General features: G+C 38.5%; 1 protein-coding gene across 3 annotated transcripts in view; it reads left to right on the forward strand.

Moving 5' to 3' along the window:
* The window catches only part of slc6a2 (solute carrier family 6 member 2), a 175916-nt gene that overhangs the window by 86104 nt on the left and 75597 nt on the right, over window positions 1-14215 (forward strand). For all 3 annotated transcript variants that reach the window (XM_043707014.1, XM_043707015.1, XM_043707016.1), the window contains 2 exons: window positions 3925-4063; window positions 8983-9117. In XM_043707014.1, coding sequence (XP_043562949.1) covers window positions 3925-4063; window positions 8983-9117 — 274 coding nt within the window. The remainder of the gene's footprint in view (window positions 1-3924; window positions 4064-8982; window positions 9118-14215) is intronic.

The following is a 14215-nucleotide window of genomic DNA, read 5'->3' on the forward strand; positions in this document are numbered from 1 at the left end:
CGAGCAGACCTCATATGTGAATAATGGAAGGTCACCCAATCAAGCCAGGCATCACCACTGGGCTTCTCCTCATCTGATGTGTATATATGTTTTGATGTTTGGTTGTTTAGCAAAAACCATGAGCATGTACAATACAATTTCTAGAATTTGGTGGATAGCAATCAGGAATGGGAACTGCAAGCTAATATTTCCAATTCAAAATCCATAAGCAAATTCCAGAGGGCCTACCATAGCCCCAGCTACAGCATTCTAACCAAAGACCAGGGACCAAAATTGCTCTTTCCCTGGTACCAGTGTGTGTAGCTAAGCTACACCACAGTTAAACCGATAAACTATTGAAGGGATCACTAGAATTCAAACTTTAAACTTACATCAAAATTCAAGGTTGTGCATGGCTACCTGAAGATGAGCAGTAAAGTTGCAAAATATTGCAAACATTCAAATGAATGTGCCTTCTATTCTCCCATTGCATATGTTACATTATCTGGTACATGTGAAAATGTGTGTAAGTATATAGTTATAAGAGCAGTTTTGGTGTTGTCACTATTCTGGGAGCCAAGGAAGTGACATAACTGTACTGTAGTTCAATTTGTATATTCAATGTGTTGAATTTACATAGACATTACTTGAACTGATTGGGAAACTTTAGACTATCAATGATTGGAAGAAGCAAGAATGTTAATTCTAGTTTTGCCAGTTCTTCAGTAAATAATTTGTCCACTTGTTATGGTACGTGGCCATAAAACCCATAAATTCCTAGGTAATTCCCTATGTATTGAGCGGTTGCAGATTTCTATTGTAAATTCTATCCTTATGTGACTGGGCTCTGGAGAGAATTCTTGATTACTTCCATCTCCATATTCTCCTTCTGTGACGTGTAAATACATGGTTGGCATTAGCTGTGATGCCACCACTCAATCTACTTCCTTCCCCTCTATCCCTTCGTCAGATATTTGACACTGATTTGAGTCGGTTCTAACTAATGGGGTTCTCCGGATATGCTCATAGGTAAGGGAAAAGGGGTCTGGAAGAGTTCAGCAAGGAAAAATAAGGTTGGCCTGGGAAGCATAAACCTTTTCTGCCTGGAGGAGCTGTCAGTTCAGACCTGGGGTATGGGTAAAATTATTGCCAGTGGATATTTTGAACCTGTTTTTGCTTTTAATTTTAAACTTGAAAGAATCTGTGCACTGCAATTCCAAATGTCTATTTTGTTGGGGGGTCATGATAGTTTTCAGTTGTCAATTAATTTAAATTGTAGTCAGTTGTAAGGAATTTTTTAAAAAAATCATTTTTTTGACTGTGAGCTAAAATGGTAAAAATCTTTTATAAGCTAAGGATTGCTGTACTTGTTAAAATTGAAAAACCTGACACCATTTGGTAGTTTAAACACTGTGGAAAGCCTCGTTATGGAAGAACTAGAACCAGGGGGCTATGTACAAGTGGAGATTTAGCTGGCAATAAGTCGCTAATTGGTCTGTGGATGACTGACCAATTTTCAATGACTAAGACATCCTGCCTGCTAACAACTACCTGATTGGCTGCCAGGTATCTTAATAGCTTGTGGATGCGAACAAAGTGGGCAGAAGCTATTGGTCCTCTAGAAAGGAAAGGGCAGTACTTGTGCTCTGCTCTGCTGTAAAAAGCAATTAAAGCCTGAAGATAGCTAATTCATCTTCCCCTCACCAGTTGCACTAAGCTATGACTTCATTAATAAGTCAGAGACCTTTCTAAGTGTCTGAAAACAAGTTAAAGCACCTGGAGAAGGGGATTGAAAAACACTGTTCTGATTCAAGCATTGCAGCAGTATTGAACTGTCTATGAGGTTATTTTATTGTTGTCATTGAGGTTAATTCAAGTCCTGGTGACGGGCTTTTGCCCGAAATGTTGATTTTCCTGCTCCTTCGATGCTGCCTGACCTTTTCCAGCAGCACACTCTCAACTCTAATCTCCAGCATCTGCTGTATTGACTTTTGCCTAATTTTAAAAGTGAGTTAGAGTTGCAACCAATAGAATCACATGTTAACCATTTATAACTGTTGATCTGTAATTAGAATCTATTTATTTGTCGTAAATAGCGATTCTTGTCAAGTACAAAAACGTGGTGTGTGTTTTCTGTCCACTTGAGTATAAAACACGGGGATTTTGCAAACTTTTATAGCTTTGACTTTTGTGACAACGTAAGTTTTGTGAATGGCAGGGATTGATTTCTGGCATACGACATCAGTGAGACGTAATAAATTGAATGTTGGTCATTGAGGAGTCAAAAAGTGTGGCACTGGAAAAGCACCGCAGGTCAGGCAGCATCCAAGGAACAAGAGAATCGACATTTCAGGCATAAGCCCTTCATCAGGAATGGGAGCATTGCGATCTATATAGCTTTTGTTCATGTACTGATACTGGATCCAGTGTAATATTACAGAGCATTGCTATAGATGGCAAGAGGTGTGGTAACAGCAAATTACCCTGAATGCTTGACTCCTGTACACTGACTCAGGCATTGCAGCAGTATTGAACTGTCTATGAGGTTATTTTATCGTTGTCATTGAGGTTAATTCAAGTCAGCAATGTAAAATAAACATGATTACAGTGCCATTTGCTAGGATGCTGTAATAGCCATTTGCTTGTCCCTGTATTGTGTAATGTAACACATTTCAGATGTTCTGTCAATACGAATGAAGAATTAAAACATGACTTTTGTTTGCATATCCTCACTAAATAACATTGCCATTGCGTATCATGATAGTATTGATATTTATTGTAGTGGTGCTGCAATAGTGATATTCAATGCAAGTTGTCCAGGTTAACCCTAAATGGCTGTGGTTCTATGTATGTATTCAGTTTTATAAAACTGAATCTCATTATCAAATAGATTTAAATGCACTGTGTTGACTGTAGCAATTTCTTGATTCTTTAAGCAAACTCTAATATGTCTTTCAAAATATTGAGAAATTGAAAATCAGAACTGAATTTTGTTCAATGACATTTTGGAGAAGATTAGATTTAGATTACATTACAGTGTGGAAACAGGCCCTTCGGCCCAACAAGTCCACACCGACCCGCCGAAGCATAACCCACCCATACCCCTACATTTACCCCTTACCTAACACTACGGGCAATTTAGCATGGCCAATTCACCTGACCTGCACTTCTTTGGACTGTGGGAGGAAACCGGAGCACCCGGAGCACCCGGAGGAAACCCACGCAAACAATGTGCAAACTCCACAGTCAGTCGCCTGAAGCGGGAATTGAACCCGGGTCTCTGGCGCTGTGAGGCAGCAGTGCTAACCACTGTGCCACCGTGCCGCCCACAAAAAAAATCTATTCTAATAATTTGAAAGAGAACTTGATATGGAATGTGTTTTACATTTTGTATAAACAATTCCACATGCCCCCTTCACCATCCCCCCCCCCCACCCCCCAATCCAATCCCAACCCTAACTTTGAGGTGTTCCACTTAGAGCTATGAATATCTGTCTGTGTAATAAAAATCTAGAGGTTGAATTAAAATGTTCAACATCTGATCCAAGATACTGGAGATGCTACTTTATGGGCAGTTACGTAACAGAGGGCTGTTCATGGATATTTATATAAAACAGTTTTTTTTTCAGCCATTAGCTTAATGCATCGTAAGGTTACTGCAATACACTATGTAAGATGCCTCACTCCCAATCTCTGAACACTGACTCTCATTAGAGTGTGACATTGATTTCCAATTCCCACATCAATGATCCTTAGAATCAGATTCCATTGCATTATTAATTTTATAATTATCATTCCTGCAGGTGATTGATAGATTGAAATAAAATGGACACAATTGAAGTTAGATTGATTTAAGCAGTCATTTCAACCAGACATTTTCAACTGAATGTTGCTGTTAATAGACTTGTTTTTCTCTTACTCAAACTTGCCATTTTATATCTATAGGCGTGGAGTTCTCCATCTTCATGAAAGTGCTGGAATTCATAATTTGGGATTACCAAGATGGCAACTTTCCCTTTGCTTGCTTGGCGTGGTGATCATTCTCTACTTCAGTCTCTGGAAGGGGGTAAAGACATCAGGAAAGGTATGATTCCCAGTTTCTCATGATCAAGAATGTATTAGTTGAAAAAACAACCTGTGTTGTTTTTCAGATAAGATCAATTATATAAACACCATCAAGACCAGTAAACTGATCTGGAATATTTCTTTATCAAACCAAATGAGATTAAGAATTCACCGCCAACTAGAAGCTAATTGTTTATTTCTGCTAATGTTTATTTTGATGCTATAACCAGATTAACAATGCTTCACCTGAAAATGTTTCTTGTTATTTGGTTAATTATAATTATAATATTAATTATAATTAATAAAGTTCCATTATGGTTGAATATTTTTAGGAGATCACAACTTGTATATGGAGATGATCAAATATGCAAATCCATCCAATCTGGGTTCTTCTTAAATTTATACATATCCTCATCATCACTGCAATAATGAATCCTTCCCCCTCACTCCCACCATATGTCCAGTGCAATTTAGATTAGATTACTTACAGTATGGAAACAGGCCCTTCGGCCCAACAAGTCCACACCGACCCTCCGAAGAGTAACCCACGCAGACCCATTCCCCTACATTTACCCCTTCACCTAACACGACGGACAATTTAGCATGGCCAATTCACCTAACCTGCACGTCTTTGGATTGTGGGAGGAAACCGGAGCACCCGGAGGAAACCCACGCAGACACAGGAAGAATGTGCAAACTCCACACAGACAGTAGCGTGAGGCAGGAATTGAACCCGGGTCTCTGGCGCTGTGAGGCAGCAGTGCTAAACACTGTGCCACCAATTGCTTTCTTTTAGTTTGAATTTCTGAAATGAAGTCATTGATCTGAATGTATTGTTTGAAGTTTAAAAGAGTTTGCAGATCAGGTTGAGTTAGTTTATTCATAGCTCAGCAGACATCTTTTATTTTGCTTTTTAACCTTGCATGAATAAATTGAAGTACAATTAACATTGACATTGGTGACTCAATGGATTCATGCACCACAAAATAATGAGATTGATTTACCAGCATGAAAACTCTCAATCTGAGTCTATGTCATTTGTTGATCATTAAGATTCAAAGTTTACATTTATAGAATTTTTGTTGGGTAAGAGTATTAAGGACTGGGAAAACAAGTTGATAAAATAGTGAAGATACAAATCAGGCATTATTTAACAGATTGAGGGTAAAGACTCAATGGACTGAATGGCCTCTGCCTCTGTTCCTTGACACTGGGGAGAAAATGCAGAAAAATGTCTTTACTGGCACTGTGGGAATAAGTATCAATAACAGCACATGGATTTTTAAAAAAAATTACTGGAATTATTGTCAGATTAATAAATTGGTTTCAAGTGTCCATTGTAACCTGTTCTCAATGGAGATGCGCGTCAGTTCACATCTCATTAAAAAAAACATTAGATATCCCTAGCACATGTATAGTGTTCACTGTTTGATGCAATGGTTCCTTTATGCTGTTTGTTAAAGCAGAACAGAAACAGTGCAGGTATTTGGGTGTGTGCTGTTAAGGAGAGATTCAAACCAAACAAAAGGGCTTGAATACACTTACTTTGAAATAGTTTTACAGTTAATACATGAACACCATTTTCCAGTAAAAGGTTTGGTCGTAGCCAGTCAGCTGTTATTGCTTTGGCCTAGAAATGTGACAGCGACCAAAAAATGATTGTTCCCTCCCCTTCAAATTGGAGGCTGCTTTGTGCCTGAAAATGGGCACTGTGTGATCAAAACTCTAGGCCTGTTTTTATTTATTTTGAGTATAGCAATATTTTTTTCATGATTTGGTCTGAGTTCCTTTTGAAGTTGGCCTATAGTAATGTGTTGTCTAAATTTCAAAATGATCTGGCAGCTTGCAATGAGTTTTTATTCAGGCCTTGGGAGCCTGACATTGGGGCCATTTCCGAGTGTGTTACAGACAAGTCCAGCATCATTTTGAAAGGGGAGTCAATTAAAGGACAGGGAGTAGGCTTGTCTTGCAATCAGATATGATGGGTGGTTGAATTCCCTGACCGTGACCCTGAAGAAGCAAATCTGTCTGTGACTCATTGGCAGCTTTAGTTGCGGTGAAGGGAGGTGTGCCTCATGTGAACATTCATGGTCCTCCCCCATTTTCTGCACCCAGTGTGTGTTACCAAGTGAACTACTCACATTGCTAACTGTAAATTCCAGTTGGCACAGGAACGGGGACCTAATAAGCCCTCTAATTCCATTACTTTTCAGTTTATTGGCTACCCATTGCTTGCTTGAGGGCAGCTGGCATCTGACCTCAAACTGCTGCTCTGAAAATGGCTCAGGGTCTGTGCTAGGGAATCAGTTCAATGGTTTTTGTAGCCAAATTGTGGGCACGCTCATTTCCACTGAACCTTGATTGAAATGTTGGCCTCTTGAATCAGAGCATCACTTGAAACATATGTTTTCCCAAACTGTTTGCATGGGTTGTGTTGGCCTCAATAAAATCTGCAGTTTTAATCCGTATTTAACTAATGTTTTGCAATCCCTCCACATTGCAGTGGTTGCCACAATTCAAAACTGTTACTGAGTTCCATTCATTAGCTTGTTCACTGCACGGAAATATGAAATCTCAATAAGAAGTTGCAGGTTCCCTGCAATGCATTCAGTGGGATGTTCAGAGTGGGAGGTCCCATTGAATTTCATTGCCATGTTTTGGTTATCATAAAAAATGATTAAAAGCTGATTCATTTCAGGCATGGTTTCTCTCTTCATGTTTCGTAATGAGTAGTATTCTCTGCCTATATCTCCTCCTACTAGTTTAAACAGTATGTCCAACATTCAAATAGTTGCAGAAAACTCAGAGCTATTCCAGACGAGCCAAGAACCAAAGCAAATGGTGTTCTTTATCTATTTAATAAGTTTGATCTTTAAAGCAAAAAAAAACAATATAGGCCATCAATCTCTGGCTGATTTTAGCTATTTGCAGTAAACATCTGCATTCTTTAGAAGTCTTGTGGACATATGTCTGGATTTTCCACAACATGTTTGTGGAGGGTTTGGATGGAACTTCCCCCCTTTTGAGCCCTTCATAGTGATTTTGCTCATTTAGTCTGCAGGTACAACTGGAAATTAAGAAGGCAAATGGAATTTTGTCCTTCATTGCTAAAGGGATTGAGTTTAAAAGCAGGGAGGTTATGTTGCAGCTGTATAGGGTGCTGGTGAGGCCACACCTGGAATACTGTGTGCAGTTTTGGTCTTCTTATTTGAGAAAGGATATACTGGTACTAGAGGGGGTGCAGAGGAGGTTTACTAGGTTGATTCCAGAGTTGAGGGGGTTGTCTTATAAAGAGAGACTGAGTAGACTGGGATTATATTCATTGGAATCTAGAAGAATGAGGGGGGTCTTATAGTCAAGATTAGAGGGAGCAGATTTAGGACTGAATTGAGAAGGTACTTCTTCACCCAGAGGGTTGTTAATGTATGAAATTCTTTGCCCAGTGAAGTCATTGACGCTACTTCAGTAAACGTTTTTAAAGCTAAGATAGATTTTTTTTAATAATAAAGGAATTAAGGGATACAGTGAGAGCATGGGTAAGTGTTTCTGAATTCACTAAAAGATCAGCCATGATCTTATTGAATGGCGAGCAGACTCAAAGGGCTGAATGGCCTACTCCTGCTCCTAGTTCTTAGTTTTTAGTAAGATAGTGAAAGAAAATCCTATTCCCTGCCATCAGGAATGATAAAATAATGACTATTATATTGCTCATTAAGGGAAGGAGAGCAAATATGCAAGCAAACACAATGAGTCAAATCTAGATAAACCTCTTTGTGGGAGAAGTTGCTGGCAAAAATGGGAAATCCAATAGATGGACTCACATGATAAGCTAGAGTTCTGACTGCTAACCCGAGATTAGTGGAACTCATGCACGCCTACTATATGACTGTGGAATTAGACTATGCTGGAATGCAAAACCATTGAATACACAATATCTCACTTACATCCTAAAGGAATATGCACCAAGAGATATTTTAAAATGTGGATGAAAGCAAACTGTTTTACCACTTCTTACCAGATTGCTGTTTAATATTTGAACATGAACTGTGTAATGGAAAAAAGTGATTCAGGAAACATGAAACTGCTATACTTTGTATCAACATGGATGGCTGCAAGAAGCTGCCTCTTCTTGTGAAAGGTCCATGCACTTTCTATGCAGTATGAAGCTTACAGAACTGATTTGATGTACTGCAATTGTACTGTAATTGTGACAAATCTAAAAAATGTACCTGTGATGTGATATGAAATATGATTTCTGAGGGTAATACAGAAGCCTTTTGCAGTGTTTTTGTCTCATGTTTGGACTTGATTTTTGTCATAAATATTAATGTTGTCTTATTTAGTTTTTATTTATTCTTTCATGAGATGTGCTTGTTGCTAGCAAGACCAGCATTTATTGTCCTTTCCTAATTGTAACTGAGTTGAGTGGTTTGCTAGGTTATTTTAGTGGGCAGTTTAGAGTCAATCCTGTTGCTGTGAGTTTGGAGTCATGTATCAGCTAGATTGAGTAAGAATGGCAGATGTCCTTTCCTAAAGGATATTAGTGAACCAGGTAGTTTTTTTACAACAATTGACAATGGCTTTCTGGTCATCATTAATCTACTTTCTTTTATTATCCAGCTTTTTTAATTTATTGAATTTATATTCCACCAGCTTCACATTATCTCTTCCAGATGGTGGCTGAATGACAGCTTATCTATCATTTTTAAGCGTATATGGCTACTGTATTGAGAAAGATGTGTAACATATATACTGTTATAGATTGGATTCTATTATTTGTTTTAAACTTTCAAATGAATGTTTAGTTCGCCATATCTCTGTGAAAAATCAGATGGAAAGCTGAAATATCGTGGCATTAGCTCAGTTTTCTGACTCTCTGAATTAGATAAGGGATCAATATGGAATAAAATGCATCCATTTTTTCTGTTTCATTGGCAGGTGGTATGGATCACAGCGACCATGCCTTATATGGTGTTACTTGTACTGCTAATCCATGGGATCACATTACCAGGTGCATTGGATGGAATCAAGGCATACCTCAGCATTGACTTTGAGCGCCTGAAAGAAGCACAGGTAGATTGCTGTCCATTTTTCATGAGGGACATAAAAAGACTAAGTAGATTTGCAATTGACTCATTTTAAGTAGTGCCTTGTGTTAATATTGCATCTGAAATTCAATGCCCTTTGATCCTATATGCTACATTTTGTGTGAAATTCAGTACGTTATCTTTGCTTCTGTGAAGCACTGGAGTAAATTGTAAATATTCTGTGTACATTTTTATAAATAACCATTACATTTGTTTCACTCAAAATGCTTAAATGTAAGTTTTATGTACATTTCAATGACAGTTACATTTTCTTCATTCATGCTTAAAAGCATCTTTAACAATTTTTACTTTAAAGGGTGAATGGTTAACAGAAGCATTTAAAGCACAACAAACACTTAAGGGTCTCCAGACGTCTGCCATCATTGCTTTAGGCTGTCCTGCAAACACAAAAGCATTGACCGGTTCTGCAGACTGAACTGCATCGCATTTCTTTGACTGAAGAGTTTATCTAGACGGATATTCTGAATCTTGCAAGACTTGAAAGTTTGTGTTGCTTTTATGCTTCCACATAAATTAAAATAATTCTCTCACTCACACTTAACTTTGCCTTCGTGCAATCACTTCCAACATGGAATATGTGCTGGATCAAAGTTTATTGGGAATTGGCAATGGTATTGATGGCAATGGTTTCAACTTCCTTTCCATCAAATAATTGATCAGGAATCTCTCCAACTCTTACTGCCCTTTGTGTGTTGGAAGGATTTTCAGGTTAGTAATCAATCTATGTGGCCGTGTCATGAATGTATCGCTCCTGGACATTTTGTCCTGGGATGGGGCTCAAACCCAGAGCTTCTGGCTCCCACTATGCCCACATGACCTGTGTCAAAGAGTGTGTAGGATTGCTTGTATTGAGTTTGTATCTGGCAGTTGGGATGCAAATGAGATCTGGGAATTGGAAACTGCCTAAAGCTTTCACAGTTAAAATAAAATTTTGATACCTCAATGAAGGGAATGCGGAATATCAAGCTGCAGTGCAATTGTCAGAGGACTAGAGGTTATAAGGATTGAGAGCTCAGTGTCACAGCAACCAATCAGTCCATTCTAGAAAGCTGAAAATATTTTAGATAAATTATAGTCGTTGTACTGGAAGTAAAAATTCCCAATACGTAAATGGGTATGGTGTTAATTTGTCAGCTGAACAGGATATTGATGGGTGAAAGATTGAAAGCCAAGCTTTTCTACTCTGCCTGCCAATCTTGGCAAAATGCATTTTTAGAAATTGGCAGTTCTGCAGTCATGAGCACAGTGTTTTGTTGTTGCTGCAGTAACTGTGGTAGTTAGTTAAAAACAAAATATATCATTCGCCTTTTCCTAGACAGACTTAATAATAATGTTAAGTTAACATTGGTACTGTCACTAGATTTCCCCTGTAATCAACAATATTCCCTTTTGTCTTATTCAAGTAGTTTCAGATGACTCAGAAGCCTTTTAGTAGCATTATGTGTTCAGTTCAAAAAAGATAAAACAGAAAAGAAACATTTGGCAGTCTCTGTTTCTGTAAGTTCTTCAAATACACAATGGATGTAAGCATTTTAATTAAAGCAAAGATGCATTTCATCCACCACTCAAAAAATATCAACAGGGCAAGCAAGAGGATGTCTCCTTAATTGATCAGATTGAAAGATAAAATAAACCAGAAAGAACTGAGAAAGAGGTGTCAAGTAAAACCAGTAATTTAAGTGACAAGTCTAGTGTAGGAAAAAATAGGAAGCAAGGCAAAGAAAAATTAGATCAATTGAGACAGGATAGAAAATGGCAAATAAGTAAAATAAGTAAAATGTGTTAATTTTAAAACCTCAATAAGAAAGATCGAGACTGGGTTTTGCAATGGCAAACCTCCATTCGGTAATCAAAAGCAGAGGCAATGGTGAACATAACCTCAAATTCCCCATTAGATTTCTGACAGCCTCTGTTTTGATTAGTGCAGGAACTATGGCAGATGCAACATGATGTACCCTCAAGTGACATCAGATTCAGCCTTTTAAACATTTACTTCAGTTTTGAATTTTCCTGAGTTTCCAATGATGTGGTAGTTTCCTGAAGCTTATACAAAACCCTTCAAGTCAGACAGCTCATGAACTTTCGAGCATGTCTGGTATGGGATTTGGATTTTTTGTCAGGTGAGTTTAAAAGGTCTTGTTAATTTCAAATATCATTATTAAATTCTATATGATATGCTTTTAATGCAGTGATTGATTGTAGGCCTCTGTCTTTGGAAGGTATTTAACCATTAAATTGATCAGCACTGTGTAAATGTTACTTTTTCTAGTACTCTTCTACATTCAGGTGTATTGAAAATCAAATATTCATGTGCGCTGTGTGCTCTGTGTTTTACGTTTTATACCAATTAAGCCTTTTAAAAGTATTTGAACAGTTTCCTGACTTCTGTTAAAGTTCATCTGTTGAGCCTTTGAAAGAAGGAACAGATGTTCATTGTTCAGGGAATGTCAAATATACAGTTGAAGTGAGTTCTGGAGGATTTGTTGATATAGCTGTGCACTAGAATACAATGATAGATACTTGACATAGCTTCAAATCCTATGAAGGAAGTTTGCTCAACAAGGGTTGTTCGCACAGCTGTGAAAATGTCTGTGACCTTTGCTTTGATAAAGGTTTTATAAGCTATTCTTAGGACTAAGGTGTTTTTCAATGACTGTTTGATAGGTTTATGAACACTTAAAAGGTGAGTGTTTTTTTAAGGGGGTGTTTGAATGTCTCTGTATTTGAAAACTTTTTGAGCATATAAGAGGAACAGTCTTAAAGTGGTGTTTTAAGAGATGATTGTTTATTTCATGGCACTTCAAAGACTCTTCAGCATTGTTACATAGAACTCATGCATTTTGTCCATAGAGAGATATTGAATGAGAAGAAATGGAGGCAGATTTGGATGAAGAATATGGGCTATGGGAAAACCATTGGGTAATTGAGGGGATATGGAGTGAGTGTAGGTGAAAGCTAGAGGGTCAACAGTACCCCACAGCACATGACCGATGTCCCAGTGAATTAAAGCAGTGCTTCTAACTAGTCAGGCTTGACATCCACCCCACCTCTGTTCTCACCTCAGGCCTGTCTTGGGAAGTGGTGGCTCCAAATCCATCAGTCCTCACATCCTGACTCCTGATTTCTGACTCTTCCATGAAAATCTGTCACTTTTGCTGCACACTTATAACAGCTAATTTTTAGTGCCAAGGAGATTGATTGGCAACAATTACAAATTACCACATCAGTAAATGAGTACGTTCATTTGCAATGACAGGACCTAATTGTCTGTGACAAGTTTAATGTGCAACTAATGGACAAATACAGCAAGTTTATACACTGAAAAATTGAGAGATGGAAAGACAAGATGCTATTTTCAGGAAGCAACGTTTGGATCTTCATGGTTAGCCACACATCTGTTTCTTGCATGAAGTTGCTGCACCGGTTGCTATAAATAATAATGACTGGCATTAGTTTGTCACTGTTGTGAAAGCAAATTCTGGCCCCATTTGCTTTGCTAAGAACATTTACGAAAGATAAACAGCAATTTAAAGATTATTAACTTCAGACTTGGAATTATACTGTCACATTTCATTGTCCATTCTATTAATAGTTACACACATGATTTTGTTCCTATGTCACTTGATGCTTCATAAGATTTTCCAAACTGTGAATATACTTACAAAAATAAAAGACTTACTGGCACTTCAAAAGTGCAGCTGGTTTTGCTTTGCCAATGTTCCAAATATTCCAATGCAGTTTGCTCCCTTGCCTCTAGACATAGGAATGCCTCTTTAACCAAGGCCATAGGAGAAAAGCATAGTCTTGACAGCCAGAATAGTACTGATCTTACAAATGGCTCATTAAGGCAACATTACACTGATAAAATAACCAAATAACTTGTTGTAAACACATTTTACATTTGGAAATCAGTTTCTGAAGCTTAGAGGCAGGAATATATTTGACTTAGCTGTACCAAGTGAGAAAGCTTGCATTGTAGGTTTATGCGGAAAGGCATTATAACAAGGTGATCTTATGATTACACGCTGACAACTCTAATACTCAATAGTATCATGAACAAGTATATTTTAAAACTTAAATATGAATAAAGTGTACATTGGCCATTCAGCACCAGAAAGCCACAGTCCAGGAGAAACCTTCAATAGAGGGATGTGAAGAAAAATACCATCAATATAATGATTGTGTATTTCCAGCAGTTTCTGATTTAATGTCAGACTTTCATTTTAAACTTTCTGTCAAATGAAATATTCAAAGCAGCTCAGTTAGTAGAAAATGATTATGAAGACGGGAGCAGTTTTAATACCCATTCTACCCATTTCACAGCTATGTGGGTGGCACGGTGGTTAGCACTGCTGTCTCACAATGCCAGAGACCTGGGTTAAATTCCCGGCTCAGGCAACTGTCCGTGTGGAGTTTGCACATTCTCCCCATGTCTGCGTGGGTTTCCTCTGGTTGCTCTGGTTTCCTCCCACAGTCCAAAAATATGCAGGTTAGGTGAATTGGCCATGCTAAATTGCCCGTGGTGTTAGGTGTAGGTGTGGGGGAATGGGTCTGGGCGGGTTGCTCTTCGGAGGGTCGGTGTGCACTAGTTGGGCCGAAGGGCCTGTTTCCACCCTGTAAGTAGTCTAATCTTAAAAAAACAGTTTTATAAAGCATTCTGTCTAAGAAATGGGTAACGGTATCATGAACAGATAAACATTGACAGAATCTGCCTTCAGGGAGAAAGTGAGGACGCAGATGCTGGAGATCAGAGCTGAAAATGTGTTGCTGGAAAAGCGCAGCAAGTCAGGCAGCATCCAAGGAGCAGGAGAATCGACATTTCGGGCATAAGCCCTTCTTCAGGAATGAGGAAGGTGTGCCAAGCAGGCTAAGATAAAAGGTGGAGGGAGGGGCATTGGGAATGCGATAGGTAGAAGAAGGTTAAGGTGAGGGTGATAGGCCGGAGAGGGTGTGGGGGTGGAGAGGTCGGGAAGAAGATTTCAGGTCAAGAAGGGGGTGCTGAGTCCGAGGGTTGGGACTGAGATAAGGTGGGGGGAGGGGAAATGAGGAAGCTGGAGAAATCT

This window comes from Chiloscyllium plagiosum, chromosome 17, assembly GCF_004010195.1.
Source record: "Chiloscyllium plagiosum isolate BGI_BamShark_2017 chromosome 17, ASM401019v2, whole genome shotgun sequence".
Taxonomy (NCBI): domain Eukaryota; kingdom Metazoa; phylum Chordata; class Chondrichthyes; order Orectolobiformes; family Hemiscylliidae; genus Chiloscyllium; species Chiloscyllium plagiosum.